This window comes from Daktulosphaira vitifoliae, unplaced genomic scaffold, assembly GCF_025091365.1.
Source record: "Daktulosphaira vitifoliae isolate Bord-2020 unplaced genomic scaffold, ASM2509136v1 Scaffold_2, whole genome shotgun sequence".
Classification (NCBI taxonomy): domain Eukaryota; kingdom Metazoa; phylum Arthropoda; class Insecta; order Hemiptera; family Phylloxeridae; genus Daktulosphaira; species Daktulosphaira vitifoliae.
This window is the reverse complement of record NW_026099573.1, coordinates 36033252-36049000: the sequence shown is the minus strand read 5'-3', so window position 1 is coordinate 36049000 and position 15749 is coordinate 36033252. Positions and strand designations below refer to the sequence as shown.

General features: G+C 27.2%; 2 protein-coding genes and 1 pseudogene across 3 annotated transcripts; all 3 read left to right on the top strand.

Moving 5' to 3' along the window:
* The first annotated feature begins 6078 nt into the window (after positions 1-6078).
* Positions 6079-8004, top strand: LOC126898216 (zinc finger MYM-type protein 1-like). Its single transcript, XM_050672156.1, has 4 exons — positions 6079-6221; positions 6445-6729; positions 6803-7409; positions 7828-8004. Exons 1-4 carry the CDS (start codon positions 6079-6081, stop codon positions 8002-8004), a joined length of 1212 nt encoding a protein of 403 aa, XP_050528113.1.
* Positions 8005-10502: 2498 nt separating this feature from the next.
* Positions 10503-13004, top strand: LOC126899808 (zinc finger MYM-type protein 1-like). Of its 2 annotated transcripts, XM_050675029.1 has the most exons (4): positions 10503-10662; positions 10943-11062; positions 11421-11559; positions 11822-13004. In XM_050675029.1, exons 2-4 carry the CDS (start codon positions 10945-10947, stop codon positions 12975-12977), a joined length of 1413 nt encoding a protein of 470 aa, XP_050530986.1. In that variant the 5' UTR covers positions 10503-10662; positions 10943-10944; the 3' UTR covers positions 12978-13004. The 2 variants fall into 2 exon arrangements, with proteins under 2 accessions (XP_050530986.1, XP_050530987.1); XM_050675030.1 differs by lacking the exon at positions 10503-10662 and having other exon boundaries at positions 10710-11062.
* Positions 13005-13132: 128 nt separating this feature from the next.
* On the top strand, positions 13133-13972 carry LOC126898215 (uncharacterized; annotated as a pseudogene).
* The last annotated feature ends 1777 nt before the right edge of the window (positions 13973-15749 follow it).

Here is a 15749-nt window from a genome sequence, read left to right as displayed (position 1 = left end):
AAGTCTAGTCATGCTTGGGTTTTAATTATCTAATTTTTCAATAATTCATAAGGGAATTTAAACTTAATTGTAACTAGAATAAAATTTTCAAAAGGCTAAATTTATTATTCTCCACACCATGAAAAATATTTTATACAACAATTATATTGTATTTAACAAAAAGTATAATTTTCTTCATTTTTGAGCTTTCCAAGGACCTTCAGCTTTCTATATATGATAAGTTTTAAAAAAATGTATAATTTTTCCACTAATTTTTTTTTTAAGTAATAATATATATCACATACAACAATGAGTAATGCATTTATTACACCTCCTTAAAATTTTTTTAATATGGACAGCTGTCCAACAAGCCAATTGTGGAATAACGAGAAATTCATTGCAGCATCAAATATCAATACTAAAGACTTTTTTGTCATACCTTCAAGAAAGAATATATTGAGCAAGGACAGCTGTCAAAAATGTTTATTTTATCGGAAATGATAAGTTTGCTGAGAAATAAAGGTGAACTAAGAGGTCTAGATATAAGTCCAGTCAAAAGTCCTTTGAAAAATTAAGAGAAAGAAATTTGAACATAAGTTATGAATTTGGTCTCTCCAAAGATACAATAAATGTATCGACCAAGTCTTTTAGAAGTAAATATGAGGCGTGCAATTATAAAGAAGGAGTTTTTTTCATACCACCAGAAGAATGGAAACTAATTTATAAAAATGGTAAACTAGATATTAAAACCTATCCAATGGTATATAGAAAGTACTTGGAATCTATTAACAATTGTTACGAGAGTAACAAATAGAATAAAATAAAATAGTATTGCCGAATAATTAATTAGTTTATTAAAAATAAAAGTAATAGTAATCGCACAATAGTTGTCAAATGACTGACGATGCTCTGAATTACAACAGTCGCAGTCGGCCCACTTTCCGGTTTTGCAACACCGAAAAATACTTTATAAACACATTCTTTTAGGCCGACCTCAATTACAATTCAATTTATGATTATCTGTTATTACAATTGTGGGACAATAATAAAACTAAGTTAAGTATTCATAACACAATACTTGTATATTGTACATTAAGAAAAAGTTTAATGCCAATAAGAAAGATGAAATAAAGATTAATGTATATTGTAAGATGCCAGATTGTAAAGTAATGAGGCTTTTTGTGACGCCTAGTAATGGTGGTGTAAAAGTCATTGTATGGAGTTCTAGTCGAAATTTCAGTCACTCTCCGAAGGATCGCATAACTTGTCAGCATAGAGGACACGAAAGGAAAGTTATAGGAGATAAATTAAAAAATACAACTGCATTTAAATATCAAGATGAATGTATTTTGTCTGCATCGCCCACTAAAGTTTTACGAAGTGGAAACATGCAGTCTGTCAAAACATTAACGACACTACGTAAATTGAGTAGTGAACAACAATTAAAGGCAGATTATGATAAACATTATTCATTTGATGTGGTCCTTATGGTGCAGAAAGAAAAAATAAATGGTTAAATATCATTGTTAATCCTTATCCATTTAATGTTGACAAGACTTACAATACTTCTCCAGAAGACAGGATAAGGAACGAACTAATAAGAGGGAGTATAGGAGTAGTGCCAATCGTGGATAAGTTGAAAGAACATAAATTCAGATAGTTTGGTCATGTTATGAGGAGAGAGAAATTATAAGCTGTGAGAACAGTTATGAAAATTAATTTTGAAGGAAGAAGAGGTAGGAAGACAAAAAAAAAAGTGGAGGGATGTAATTAAATGCGATATGTGGACGGCTGATGTGTGCGTAGATGATGTGAGAGATTGAGTCAAGTTTAGGCCAAGGGTGGCCGACTCCAAGATGTTGGGATAAAGGCGAGGTAAAAGAAGAAGTCTATTAATCTTGTAAAGCACTAGTCTATGTTTAGTAATATAAAATTTTTATTATCTATAATAATAATTTCAAAAACATTATTGTTATAATAATAAAAAAATCAAAGATTATTAATTTTGTCACTATAGAGAGCTGCATTTATCTCAAATCTGTATTTGTAGTACATGTTATAAGAGGACGCCACACAGAACGTAAAACGTATTCAACGCCTCAGAGTTAATGTTGTTTTTCGTATCTGCGGCGACCACGCCCTCCGTTATTTTAAAATAATAGCTACGCATAATAGACGTTCGGAATCGGTGCATCATTCGTAGACAGACTGTCTTACGTCACCTACCGCTCAGTAACATTAATTTGCGTTTCATTAGTAACATAATGTCATGACTTATAGATATCATATATCTATACTGAATAATACTCTCGCGCTGCTAAAAACTATTACACTTTCTGTGATGCTGAATTTTCCTATGTTTTTTAAAACTTCAACGTGCTATATTCGATAAAAAAATATATACTATATTTAAACTAGTTATAATATTTAAAATATTTTTATAATAAAAAATCTTAGTCACACTTAAGAATACATTCTCTATTTAAAAAAGCATAGAATATTTAAATAACCTACACCTTGTTTGTTACCCATTTTTGGTAAAAATAAATCAAATTATGCTAAGGATAATAAAAATTTTATGGGATCTGTGTAATCTTATACATTTGTTAAAGCACTCTTCATTTGACTTTTTTTATTGGCATCTTGTATGTGTTCTGGCTGTCTTATATCCATTAGTTGTAAACGTTTTCCATATAAAGAACGAACAATTTCTGGCAAAAGACACTTCAAATAAAATCTAAAACGTCAATCGGTTATTTACGATACTCAATTTTTTAAAAATTATTTGGTTAATAAAATATTCACATTTTCAATTTTTCTTCCATTTTTGTTGTCCAAAATTGATTGTCATATTTGATTACTTAGATATTTATCCAAATAGGCGTGTATACTATAAACTTCACGATCTGTTATTCTCATTTAGACCATAATTTGAAAATAATGCTCTTTTTTTAGTTCGATACTATTATTTTTAATCATACTATATGGTAACTAAAAACGATTAACATGTTTAAAGTAAAATTAATAGTAAGTAAAAATAAAATATCTTACTAAATTTTGTTAAACAACTTCCACTGCATTTTCTGAATATCTAGCTACATATACTCAATTACACTTAATTTCAATTATAGCTATGTTTCCAACCAGTCCATCTGAACAAAATAATGAATTCTTAAGTTTTTGTTATAATAAATTTTTAAAAATTAAAAATAATACTACCAGAACTTGCTGTCAGAAAAGGGTACTCTTTATTAACAGGGACGGCGTCAAAGGGGGGCGAGGGTGGGCAGTCGCCCCCCAAAGAGAGATTCTCGACCTTTTCTCGCCCCCTCAATGCTGACAGAAATTTTGATTTGAGTGGGTGATTTATCGGTTATCGTTGTATAATATGGTCCGTGTATTGAAGAGAGTAAATAATCATATTTTATCGTTAAGTAATANATATAATAAAAATTGATCACTTGTGGCTAATTAATTAAGTAAAATTAAAACTATATTAAAAATATTATTAATTTAAAAAACTAAAAAATATTAAAAATATTAAACTCAAAGCCACAAAAAAATTAATTTATTACAACTTTCACATTGTATTTTATAAATGCCTGATTTCCCCCCTTCATCTACCTTATCCTTAGGTNAATGCCTGATTTCCCCCCTTCATCTACCTTATCTTTAGGGTTACCTAATAAATCTCTTAAATTATTACTCTTAGATGTTACCAAAGTAATACCAAAATTCTTAAATATTTTAGTTAATCCATTTGAGATGCCCGGATAAAATAAAATTGGTGATCTAATTACTTTTTGTTCCCCCTCGCTGGAGAGTGTACTAGCTGCCCTCCTTTCTTTTTTCCACTTTTGTTTTCGGACTAATTTCAAAATTATGTTTTCGTTATACCCATTAAATTTAGCTATTTCTTTTATAACCACCAATTCTTTATCATAATCTATTTTATTCATCGGAATATTAATTAATCTGTAAACCATACTATTAAAAGCTGACAATTTGTGTTGCAAGGTGTGGTTCGATGTGTTCGGAATGTATCTGAACGTGTGTGTGTTTTTCCGATAAATTTCAAAATTTTAGTTCCCCATCTGTTCTTTTAACTAATAAATCCAAAAAAGGCAATTTTCCCTCTACTTCTTGTTCATATGTAAATTTAATCGATGGGTAAAAAGAATTTAAATTATTTTATTATATAAATATAGAAATAGTTTTCATTTGTTGAAATACCGATATCATTTAAATTTGTACGATTTAAATTCAAAAGAGTTATTAATAACCAGGTTCATCTAAATTATGTTAATCGTGGGTATTCCACACTGCGGGTCCTCGTACAGTATGTACAGTTCATAGTTGTGTGTGTGTGGTAATATTTTCGTTGATGCATATATTTATACGTATTTTTGTGTCTTATTTTTAATTTTATTATCTAAATTACGATGACAAGCGGACGATTGACGAAATGACAACTATCAGCTGAGTAACCTGTTTATCAATCGACCAGTCGATACTTCCAAAGCATCAATTTGTTAATCGTCGACTTGTTGACAAACATTACCATACACCTAAAATTCCAACATGAGTACTCGAAAAATTGATTCTTACTATGGTCCTCAAACAAGTATTTCAAATGAGTCAACTAATGATAATGGATTACAAAAAAAACAAAAAACTACAAATACAGTGGCTGATATTATAAATTGAGTGCAACCGTGGGATGTTCAAAGTGATTTAGATGTTAACACAAGTAGGCATTTAACAGCACATACTTCTTATTATAAACGTACTACTTACTATAAATATAGATACGTCATTTTTCTTTTATCTTAAAATTTATATAATAGCTTAATGGAAAACTACTGAAAAGCTAAATAAAAATTATAACTTTTCTCTAGGTATAATAGATTTTAATAAAATCCATTAACTGTAAATCCAAAAATAATAAAGGTACACATTTTTAATAAATTTATACTTTCATGAATTTTTTGAAAAGATTAAAAAAAATTTAAAAATTTTTGTTCAGAATATATAATTTTAAAAATAAAATATAAAGTTTATTATGTTTTGTGGCAATTTTTGTGCAATTTAATTTAAAATTTTTGATTAAAAGTCTAAAAAAAATTTAATTATTTTTATTATCTAATAACAGAAAAATCACAAAAATTAGGTATTATAGTCATGATTATTCTTTTTTTCGGTATTGAAATTGAAATTGTCTTTAAAATGAATATTTTTACATAAAATAATGATGTTTTCAATCAAAAATTTGTACAATTTTCAATTTTTGATTCAATTCACATTTGTTTTGCCAAAATAACATCCACATATTTTTTAAGTTTTTTAAAGTATAGGAAACAAACTCAACAAATATTTTTTATATTAATTTAATGTTTGAATTTTGAAATTGAATATTTCAAATGACTTGTTTTTATATAAAATGTCATATTTATTTTTGTTTTTATGTTCCTACATTTTGTTATTTTTATTTGTTACTTATTAGGTTTTACATTTTTAAACAAGCTTTTTTATGTTTAGGCTTACCAATATTTGACATTTGTTCCTTGTATTTAAGTAGTATTTAAACACTTCTATTTGGTATCAAATACCCTATAGATATATCTTAAATTATTTTATTTTATATCCTTCTTGTGTGTTGTAATTTTATTCAATATCTAAATGTTAAATCTTCTAGATAATAATTTGATGAAAAATATATATATTATTAAAATTTATTTCAAATAATTATAAATATATTTCAATAAAAATTAATACTAAAAATAAAAATAATTTTTTAATACTTTTTAAAATAATATTTTATCAAGTTCATTAAATAACGTTTAAAAGTATTCTTTATAGGTGTGCATAAATAACTAATATCCTTTAAAATAATGAAAAAAAAAAATAAAAAAAGAATATTTATCAATTGACTTAAGTAGGTACCTATATTAAAATATATTGTTAAAAAAAATATGTGTATACCAGGTTACTAGCACAGTTGTGTAGGTAAACTTGATAAAATTAATTCATCGGCGTAAAAGTTAAATTTAAGTAGTGATTTAAATTCTTCAATACTTGGCAAAATTTTTGAATTTCAATATGCTTTTAGGCACTTCTGGTGCATCGTCATCAGATTCCGATATTGCGGACTGTGATCTAGTAAAAATTGCCCATCGGAAAGAAAATCTCGTAGCCGCTAAAAGTTTATTACCTCAAAGTGTGGGCCATGTGACATCACACAAGTTGTTTCTGATAATCCTACTCAGCCGGTATTGAAAAATTATCCACGAACAACATTTGGGAAAGAATGGAGAAATTTTCATTCCGAGTGGTTTAAATTGTACCCATGGTTAGAATACAGTGTTTTGGAAAATTCGTGTTATTGCTTTCCTTGTCGATTTTTTTCAACTGATCCCTCTGGATCACCGTTTTCTGATTCAGGATTTAAAAATTGGAAAAAAATAGTGGTACAAAGCAGCATGACAAATCAATTTTACATAAATTATGTATGACTAAATGGGAAGGATACAAAATGACTGAAAAAACTGGAAAATCTGTTTTAACTCTTATTAATAGAGAAAATGAAACAGTTATAAAAGAAAATCGTTATTATATTGCAACTGTTGCGGAAATTTTACTTTTTACAGCCTGTCAAAACATTGCTCAACGTGGAGATAATGAAAGTAGCGATAGCATGAATAAAGGTAACTTCTTAGAACTTTTATGTTTTTGTGCTAAAAGAGATACTAGGTTAAAAAAAAATCGATGAGTTACCTAAAAATGCAAAATATACACATCACAGTATACAAAATGAATTATTTAGTATTAAGAGTCAAATGGTCATAGAATCAATTGCAAATGAGTTGCAAAAATCTAAGTACTTTTCAATTTTGGCTGATGAAACTAAAGATTTAAGTAAAACTGAACAATTATCAGTAATGATACGTTATTTTTACAATAATACGGTAAATGAACGGTTTTTGGGGTATGTGCCATGTTCTGAACTACATGCCAAGGCGCTGTTTGAATTTATTAAAATAACTTTATCTGCTTGTGGGATTAATATTCAAAATTGTATAGCTCAAACTTACGATGGCGCTTCCGTAATGAGTGGTACTCAAAATGGTGTGCAAGCAATTTTTCAAAAGGAAGTTCCAAAAGCATTATACACACATTGTTATAATCATCGCTTAAATTTAGTGATTGTGGATGTTTGTAAAAACGTACCAAAAATTGAAAAAATTATATCACTTCTTCAACAGTTGTATAACTTCATAAACAGATCTACAGTACATATGGCTTTCTTAGGTATTCAGAAAGAATTATTTCCTAAAAAAAATACAGTTGAACTTAAAAAGTTATGTGACACGAGGTGGATTTGCCAGATATCTGCATGTATTGCTGTTAGAGAAACATTTTCTGTTATTCTAGTACTTCTAAATAAAATTAGCATTGAATCAAAATGCGAAAAAAGTATGGAAGCAAAATCAATTTTGATTCATATTAATTTTGAATTTATATTTTGTTTACACCTCTTTTGTGATACATTTAGTCAAATAAAAATTGTTTCTGATTATCTACAACTACCCGAATCAGATTTAGGTACAAGTTATATAATGGTCGAATCATTGATAGATTATCTTAAACAATTTCGAACAGTTGATAAATTATTTGATTTGCTTTTGGAAAAAGTTTTTCCAAAAACCTAGATTTGGAATTCATTGTGGACAAATTTTCTGCTGCTCATCACAACCGCAGAATAATGCTTGTTTAAATAAATCTTACATTTTTCATTGATTGTATTTTCATTTTAAACATTATTAGTGTGTTAAAATTTTATATTACTAGGCTCCGCCTAGCTGGGGCTCTGCCCTAGACCCGGGGCCCTTCGAGCCTTATGCGCCTTCGGCGCGTAAGCCTCTTCAGGCCGTCATCATAAGTAGGCCACTGATTCCGGTAGAAGTACCCGGCTACGCCGGGCACGATAAGTGTTTTTCAGAAAAAATATTACTTCAGAATCAGTGAAAACTATAGAAAACTATATCTAAAAATGTTATTATTAAAATCAGGAAAATTCAAAAAGAGAATGTAGTAAAATGTATTGGGTATAAGGTTGAAGCCTCTTAATGAGGTCAATTATTAATTTCAGCAAACAAAACAACTTTTTCCAAAAGCAAATCAAATAATTTATCAACTGTTCGAAATTGTTTAAGATAATCTATCAATGATTCGACCATTATATAACTTGTACCTAAATCTGTTGCACTAAATTTATAATATCAGCCACTGTATTTGTAGTTTTTTGTTTTTTTTGTAATCCATTATCATTAGTTGACTCATTTGAAATACTTGTTTGAGGACCATAGTAAGAATCAATTTTTCGAGTACTCATGTTGGAATTTTAGGTGTATGGTAATGTTTGTCAACAAGTCGACGATTAACAAATTGATGCTTTGGAAGTATCGACTGGTCGATTGATAAACAGGTTACTCAGCTGATAGTTGTCATTTCGTCAATCGTCCGCTTGTCATCGTAATTTAGATAATAAAATTAAAAATAAGACACAAAAATACGTATAAATATATGCATCAACGAAAATATTACCACACACACACAACTATGAACTGTACATACTGTACGAGGACCCGCAGTGTGGAATACGGTAAGTAAGTCTATACTTAAACTAACAATACAATCGAAATATAATATAACTTTCGATGGATAATCAAACTATCGATAATGTCGGAGTTTTTACTGTCTCATTTTTTAAATTTAATGTCGGAGTAAAATACGTCGTAATTTTGGTAACCTATGGATCAGATGGTCGGAGTACCAGATGTTCGTAACAATTACTACTTTGTCAAATGTCGAAGTATGTAAATGTCGGAGCATTATCAGTAAGTCTTTTACCTCCAAACAAAAGAAAACGTTTTTAATATGCCTGGGGTATTAAAATACCCCGTGGTGACTAACGAAGGGTTAAAGACTCATGGTTATATTAATCAATGACTTAGACATGTAACTAGTGGTGTAGTCCTAAAAATGTTTATAGGTATACGCCTATATTATGAATAGATGTTATTGATTATTGATAAGACAGCATAAAATATAAAATTATTACAGAGGATAAATATAAAAATAATTTTGACATTTTATATAACGTTAATATTGTTGATTATACTTAACATTATGATTGACACTTTGTATTTAATAATAACACCAGAGTAATGACTTTTATAATAATAGATTTTTTCATGGTGAAGAGTGATTATTAAATGACAAATTATTTATTTATCTCTGAAACGTGTGTAATATTGTGTAATATAATATAATTAAACAGTATGCGTGTGTTAAATATTTCTATAATTTATTTAAATTTTTTTGTTGAAAAGAATAATGTTATTTTAACCAAATAAATATGATAATATAATTAATAGTCTAATTAAAAGTGTTGATTATTTTAAACAAAAAGATTAAATAAATGATAGTGTTATTAATCTTAAAAAAATATAAAAATTTCATAATAAAAAAAATTGTGTTTTATAAAATAAAAAAATATGTTTATGTTTAAAAGTTGCATCCGGTGGCTAAATGCCCTCTCGCAGTTATGTGTAGCATCCTACAACAAAATAAAACTATATTAGTCAAAACACTTTAATATAATTGTATAATAAATTATAATTTTTATGATTTTAAATATTCCAACAAGTATTGTATTCTTTGAAAAAAATGGTATAATAATAGATACATTTGGATGTTTCTTATTATGGTAATTTTTAAAATACTTTGCTCCTGATTTTTTATTTTGTCTTTGAAATAAATAAAAATTATTCCAAAAATGTTGAGGCCCTATCTTGATTTTTACTGTGCTGGTAAAAGATTAAAGTATTCGCATTTTAATAAAATGGGATTTTTTTTTCAAAATAGTCATGAAAGCTGACAAAAAAATCTCAAAAATATGAAACATATGTCAATTGATCGAAAATTTTGTTATTTTCAATTAACCACATACAGGCCCGTATTTAAGGGAGGGCTCGGAGGGGCAATTGCCCCTGGCGGCAATATTAAAATTAGGTTTAGGGGCGGCAAAATATTGAAATGGTCAAAAATGTAAAATTTATTTGTAGCTCATTTTACCTAATGAGTATAATCATTGATTATAGATAGAGATTATAGATATTATATACTATCTATAATCAATGGTATAATACAAAAATATAATATATAATTAGTATAATAAAAAAATAACTATAATAATATATTTATACCAAAATAGATTTTGAATGTAGAATGTACCTAATAAAGTTCTGATAAAGTTTGTATTCGTTATCAACACGAATGTCAATAAAATGCTTTGGGCATATTGATGTTGTAAACATATGATTCGTATTTAGTTCTACGAATCGTAGACTATGAAAAATACATACTAAAAATAGAAAATATACAATTGGGGTATTCCCATGATATAAGGAGCTACGAAACTACGACTGCCGATTATTGACAATTTACACTACTATTAAGTATTATTATTTATTATAATATTATCGATAACAAAAATCAAAATACAATTATTAGTGCATTATTCATGAACGAGTACTGACGTGGTGTCGTGGTCTGTTAATCAATCTATTTTAACTATTAATTAATATTATACATTTATACTACGCGTGTATATTCAAAACAGTAAGTATTATAATTTATCATTGATTTTAAAATATTATAAAACCAATAGTATTATATGGTATTTAATATTTATATTGTAGTAAAGACTATTATGATTAATTATTTACAAAATGTTAATTGTGCTTTAATTCTAATAGTTAGAAAAAAAACAATTATTGTTCTTAAGAGTTGCGGAATATTAGTTACGATATAATTTTTCTCATATAAGTCACGAATTTACATTTTGAATAGGTCGGTACATTTTATATTTGTAATAATGTTTTATACCTATTTTACTTAGTTATGGCTCCAAGAAGAAATAGGCTTAGTGGGGCTGAATACAAGAAAATAGCTAAGCTCAAAGAATTTAATTTGAATAAAGTTGTTCAAAAAACTATTAAAATCGACACGATGTTCAAAAGTAAGTATTTTATTTATGTTCACTGTAAAGTAAACTAATAATAATATGAAATTTATATAAACACATAATAAGTTTAATTTTTTTTTTTTAAGAAATCAAATATTATTACACCAAACCAATCTTAATTATTATATTATTGCGGAAATTTAAATAATTAAATATAACAATTGCTTAAAAGTTAAATATTATACTCCAAATTATATGAATTTTCTTATTAGGTAGTTTTTAGTTATTTCATTATTATATAAATCAGGTATTCAGATATATCGAATAAAAAAATGTGTTGTATTTAAACTATGGTTAAACACAACTAGTATTTTTATAATTTTTGATTATATCATTATATATTTCTACTCAGAGTCAGGTATGGTTAATAAATCTACTGAACAACGTCAAGCTGGCCTTACAACTCTTTGTAATAATTTGGATACAGAACCTCCATGCGTGTCAGAGCATATAAATATTTTATTAGAACCAAATTCTACTGATATACCTGGGTAAAGTTAAAACACTGTAATTAAAATTATATTTTTTAAATAAATTCTTACTTTACTTAGTTTTTGACGATTATCTTCATTAGACATTTTTAATTATTTTATTAGAATTAATTTTATACAAAATACAAAATAATAATAATAGGTAAAATAAGTAAAAATTTATTAGGTTAAATATTCTAATATATTAAATGCATTTATATGTTATTCTTATTGTAACTATTTCTAAATTAATAAGTAATTTTCATTTTTATTTTTATTTAAGATTGGATCCAGCATTGTGGAGTATAAATGAACAAACGAGGCAATATATCTGTAAAAATGGATTTAGCCAAAATCTAGATGTTAAATTTACAGCTTCAAAAAGATTGTACAGAGTTGTAAAGAAACGGCATTTCCGTAACTATTTTAGATATCTGAATATAGATTTTTTCAAAACTGTTTTAATCAATGGTGAAACATGTCAAAGAAATTATTTATCTTATTCTGAGAGTACTGGGTCAATTTATTGTGTTCCATGTCTCTTATTTGAGAATAAAACTAATTTTTCAAAAAAAGGATTTTCAGATTGGAAACACCCTAAAAAAATTTCTTACCATGAAAATTCACCTGAACACAAACTATGTTCTTATAAAATGAAAGAACTTGCATCAGATTTAAGTAAAATAAATTCAAAACTAATACATCAAATAGAAACCGAAAAAAAATATTGGATTAGTGTACTGACCAGGGTTTGTTCGGTTATTAAAAGTTTGGCAAGTCATGGATTATCATTTAGAGGTGATGTAGAAAAATTTGGATCATCTACTTCAAATACTGGAAATTTTATTATGATGATGGAATTACTTGCAGAGTACGACCCACTTCTATCAGAACACATATCTAAGTATGGTAACCCTGGCAAAGGTAATACTTCCTACTTATCATTTTCTACTTATGAACAGTTCGTTAAAATCATGTCTGAAAAAGTCATTAATACCATAGTTGATGAAATTAAATTATCGAAATATTTTTCTATCAGCATAGATTCCACTCCAGATATATCACACTCTGATCAACTGTCTTTCGTTATCAGGTATGTGCTATCAAACGGTGAGCCAATTGAAAGATTTATTGGTTTTTTAGAAAATGTTGGACATAAATCAGAAAATCTAGCAGAATCAGTTTTATCAGTTTTAAAAAAATATAATTTAGATGTTTGTTATTTGAGAGGTCAATCTTATGACAATGCTAAAAATATGTCTGGTATTTATTCAGGAGTTCAAGCAAGAATAAAGCAAGTTTCACCATTAGCTGATTTTGTACCATGTTCGGCACATTCTTTAAACTTAGTCGGATCGTGTGCTGCAAATTGCTGTAAAGAAGCAAATGATTTTTTTCTTTTTATTCAAAATATAGTCAATATTCTATCTCAACTGTAAAAAGTTTTCAAACTACACGATGGTCAGCAAGAGAAGACGCTTGCCATAGCTTAAAAAAAAACTGGAATTCTATAAAACAAGTATTAGAAGAACTAATAAATGATGATTATGAAAAACCATTTGTACGGTCTGAAGCCAGAGGTTTAATTAGACAAATGAATAAATTAGAAACAGCATACATGACTGTATTTTGGAGTGATATTTTACATACATTTAACAAAACTAGTCTTCTATTACAATCTGTTGATATTGATATAAGCACTGTAGTTAGTTTGTATAATTCGTTAATTCAATACGTTCAAACTTTACGATCAATGTTTAATGATTATGAAAAGTTGGCAAAAGCTATGTTTGACAATGATGACTTAATTCCTGACTATGAACACAAAAATAGAAAACGTAAGAAACGTAATGATGAATCTACTGAACCAGATGCTATTTTCAACGGACGCGAAAATTTTAAAATTAATACCATTTACATTATTTGTGATAATTTAATAGAAGAACTAAAAAAAAGAAAAATTTCTTATGATGATATAATATCTAAATACTTATTTTTCTTAAATATTAGTGAACAAAAAACCTCAGAAGTTCGTGATGGTGCAAAAAAATTAAGAAAAATATACAAAAATGATTTGGATGAAACATTTGAAAACGAGTGTGTTCATTTTCAGAGCTTACTTAAAACTATTAAAAACCCTCCAACAAATATCATTAATATGTGTAAATTTATTAAAGAAAAAAATATAGAAGCTATTTTTCCTTATGTTTATGTTGCTCTCAGAATGTTTCTATGTACTCCTGCTTCTAATTGTTCAACGGAAAGATCATTTTCCACTTTACGGAGAATTAAATCATATTTAAGATCAACCATGTCATCAGAAAGATTGAACAGTTTAGCCATATTAAACATTGAGTCATCCATAACCAAAATGATTGACTACGATGATATTATTAAATCATTTGCATCAAAATAATCTCGCAAAAAAGTTTAAGAAAAGTTATGAAATTACAATTGAATATTTTTATTTTTGAAGTTTTTTTATTATTTTTAAGAATGTTTTAAATAATATATTGGTTATTAGTTATTACTGAGTTTTATTTTATATTAATGTACCTATTTTCTATTACAATTGTGTAATACCAATAAAGTAATTTTTTAAAAAAATTTCTTTTTTTTTGGGGGGGGGGGCAAATTTTATGTTGCCCCTGGCGGCAATTCTTATAAATACGGGCCTGACCACATATATTATATGTTTATATTAAAGAAGTTATTCATTTATTTATTTAATACAATATAATATCATGTGTTAGCATCGATGCGAAGAAGAGAAGGTATATATTATACTATGATATGTTTTTTTGTAAAGAGTTAAAATAAAAGTTTCGAGAATATTTGAGAAACTTCTAGAATAATTTTTCCACATAAATAATTATCAATTTTAAATACTTTTCTGACCGACTGTTATATTATTACTTTTTACAAATATATCGCTCATTCGGAGTGATGTTTACATTAATGTCAATTTTTTTAATTACCACAAGCGTATTTGTGACGCCAAACAGAAGGCAGAATAAAATATTTAAATTCTTAAGAAAAACTAGCCGCCCTTCATCATCTTAACAACTAGTTTAATATAAAAGGCTAGGAAAATTAGCACACCAGTACATGCTAGTTCACTCTCACTCTTTATTCCCCCACACTCTTACTATTTCATTATAAAGTTAATAATGTAAAATTCATGTCACTTTTGTCAACCTTAATTATTAGTCTTACACATTTGTTAAAATAATTAATTCAAATCATCGAAATAAACTCAGTATATTGCCCCTCATACTAGTATTTTTATTTATTTAAATGAACTTAAAATGTCGACGTCAACAAGGAATGTTACAATTCATCATCTATCCACGAGTCCGGATGAATATCAAGGTAAGTGTAATTGTAAGACATGCACTATATTTATGTAATATTAAGAAATAGGATAGAGTGGATGAGAGGTAGGATTAAGATGATATGAATGAATCCAATACAAACCATATAACCGAAACAACTTCCACTTTCCTCCCATCCTACTCTCACTTTTCTTTTTATTACAATTTATTTGTGTCTCTCAAGTTTTTAAACTACTTTTGATTCGTCGAAAGATCACAAATCGTATCTAGTTGAAGATATTATCCTTTATAATTGAAAAAATCCCCTAGTTTCCTGCAAATGGGTAAATTTGCTCAAAAATAAAAATTTTTTAACTAAATTGTCAGAACGATATATTCCAAAATTGATTACTAATAACCAGGGTTCGGGACTTATAGCAATTAAAATCATCAAAAAAAGCACTCAAATAAGCAATTATAAATAAAAAAAATTAATCAAAAACCCCCAAAAATGGATTATTTGAAAAATTAAATATAAATTTGTGTTGATATCCCAGTATGCCATAGCGGTCTAAAAATATTGTTTACCGAGAAATCCATTAAAATAAATATAGTTAAAAAAAACTAAAAAACACGCTTTTAAAGCACATCGAACTAAAAAGTTAAAAATAATTTTTAAAATTAACTTAAAACAATAATGAACGAAAAATACTAGTATTATTGTGAAAAAAAGCGTCAGGCGCTCAATATACAAAAAATATGGCATAAAGCACCCACGCGAGAGTAGGATGGGAGGAAAGTGACCTACCTAACATATATAGTTCTTATATAAAATAATCATAGACCTTTAATTTTATACTAATTTAATATTTCTATTTATTAAACTTATGTTATATT

Bases quoted from the DNA above. Each gene is read 5' to 3' on its own strand.
- LOC126898216 (XM_050672156.1), top strand. From the start codon at position 6,079: ATGCTTTTAGGCACTTCTGGTGCATCGTCATCAGATTCCGATATTGCG. The intron at 6,222-6,444 runs GTTGTTTCTGAT...GGAAAAAAATAG, and splicing joins GGCCATGTGACATCACACAA to TGGTACAAAGCAGCATGACA. The intron at 6,730-6,802 runs GTTAAAAAAAAA...TGAATTATTTAG, and splicing joins TGTGCTAAAAGAGATACTAG to TATTAAGAGTCAAATGGTCA.
- LOC126899808 (XM_050675029.1), top strand. From the start codon at position 10,945: ATGGCTCCAAGAAGAAATAGGCTTAGTGGGGCTGAATACAAGAAAATA. The intron at 11,063-11,420 runs GTAAGTATTTTA...ATTTCTACTCAG, and splicing joins AATCGACACGATGTTCAAAA to AGTCAGGTATGGTTAATAAA. The intron at 11,560-11,821 runs GTAAAGTTAAAA...TTTTTATTTAAG, and splicing joins AATTCTACTGATATACCTGG to ATTGGATCCAGCATTGTGGA.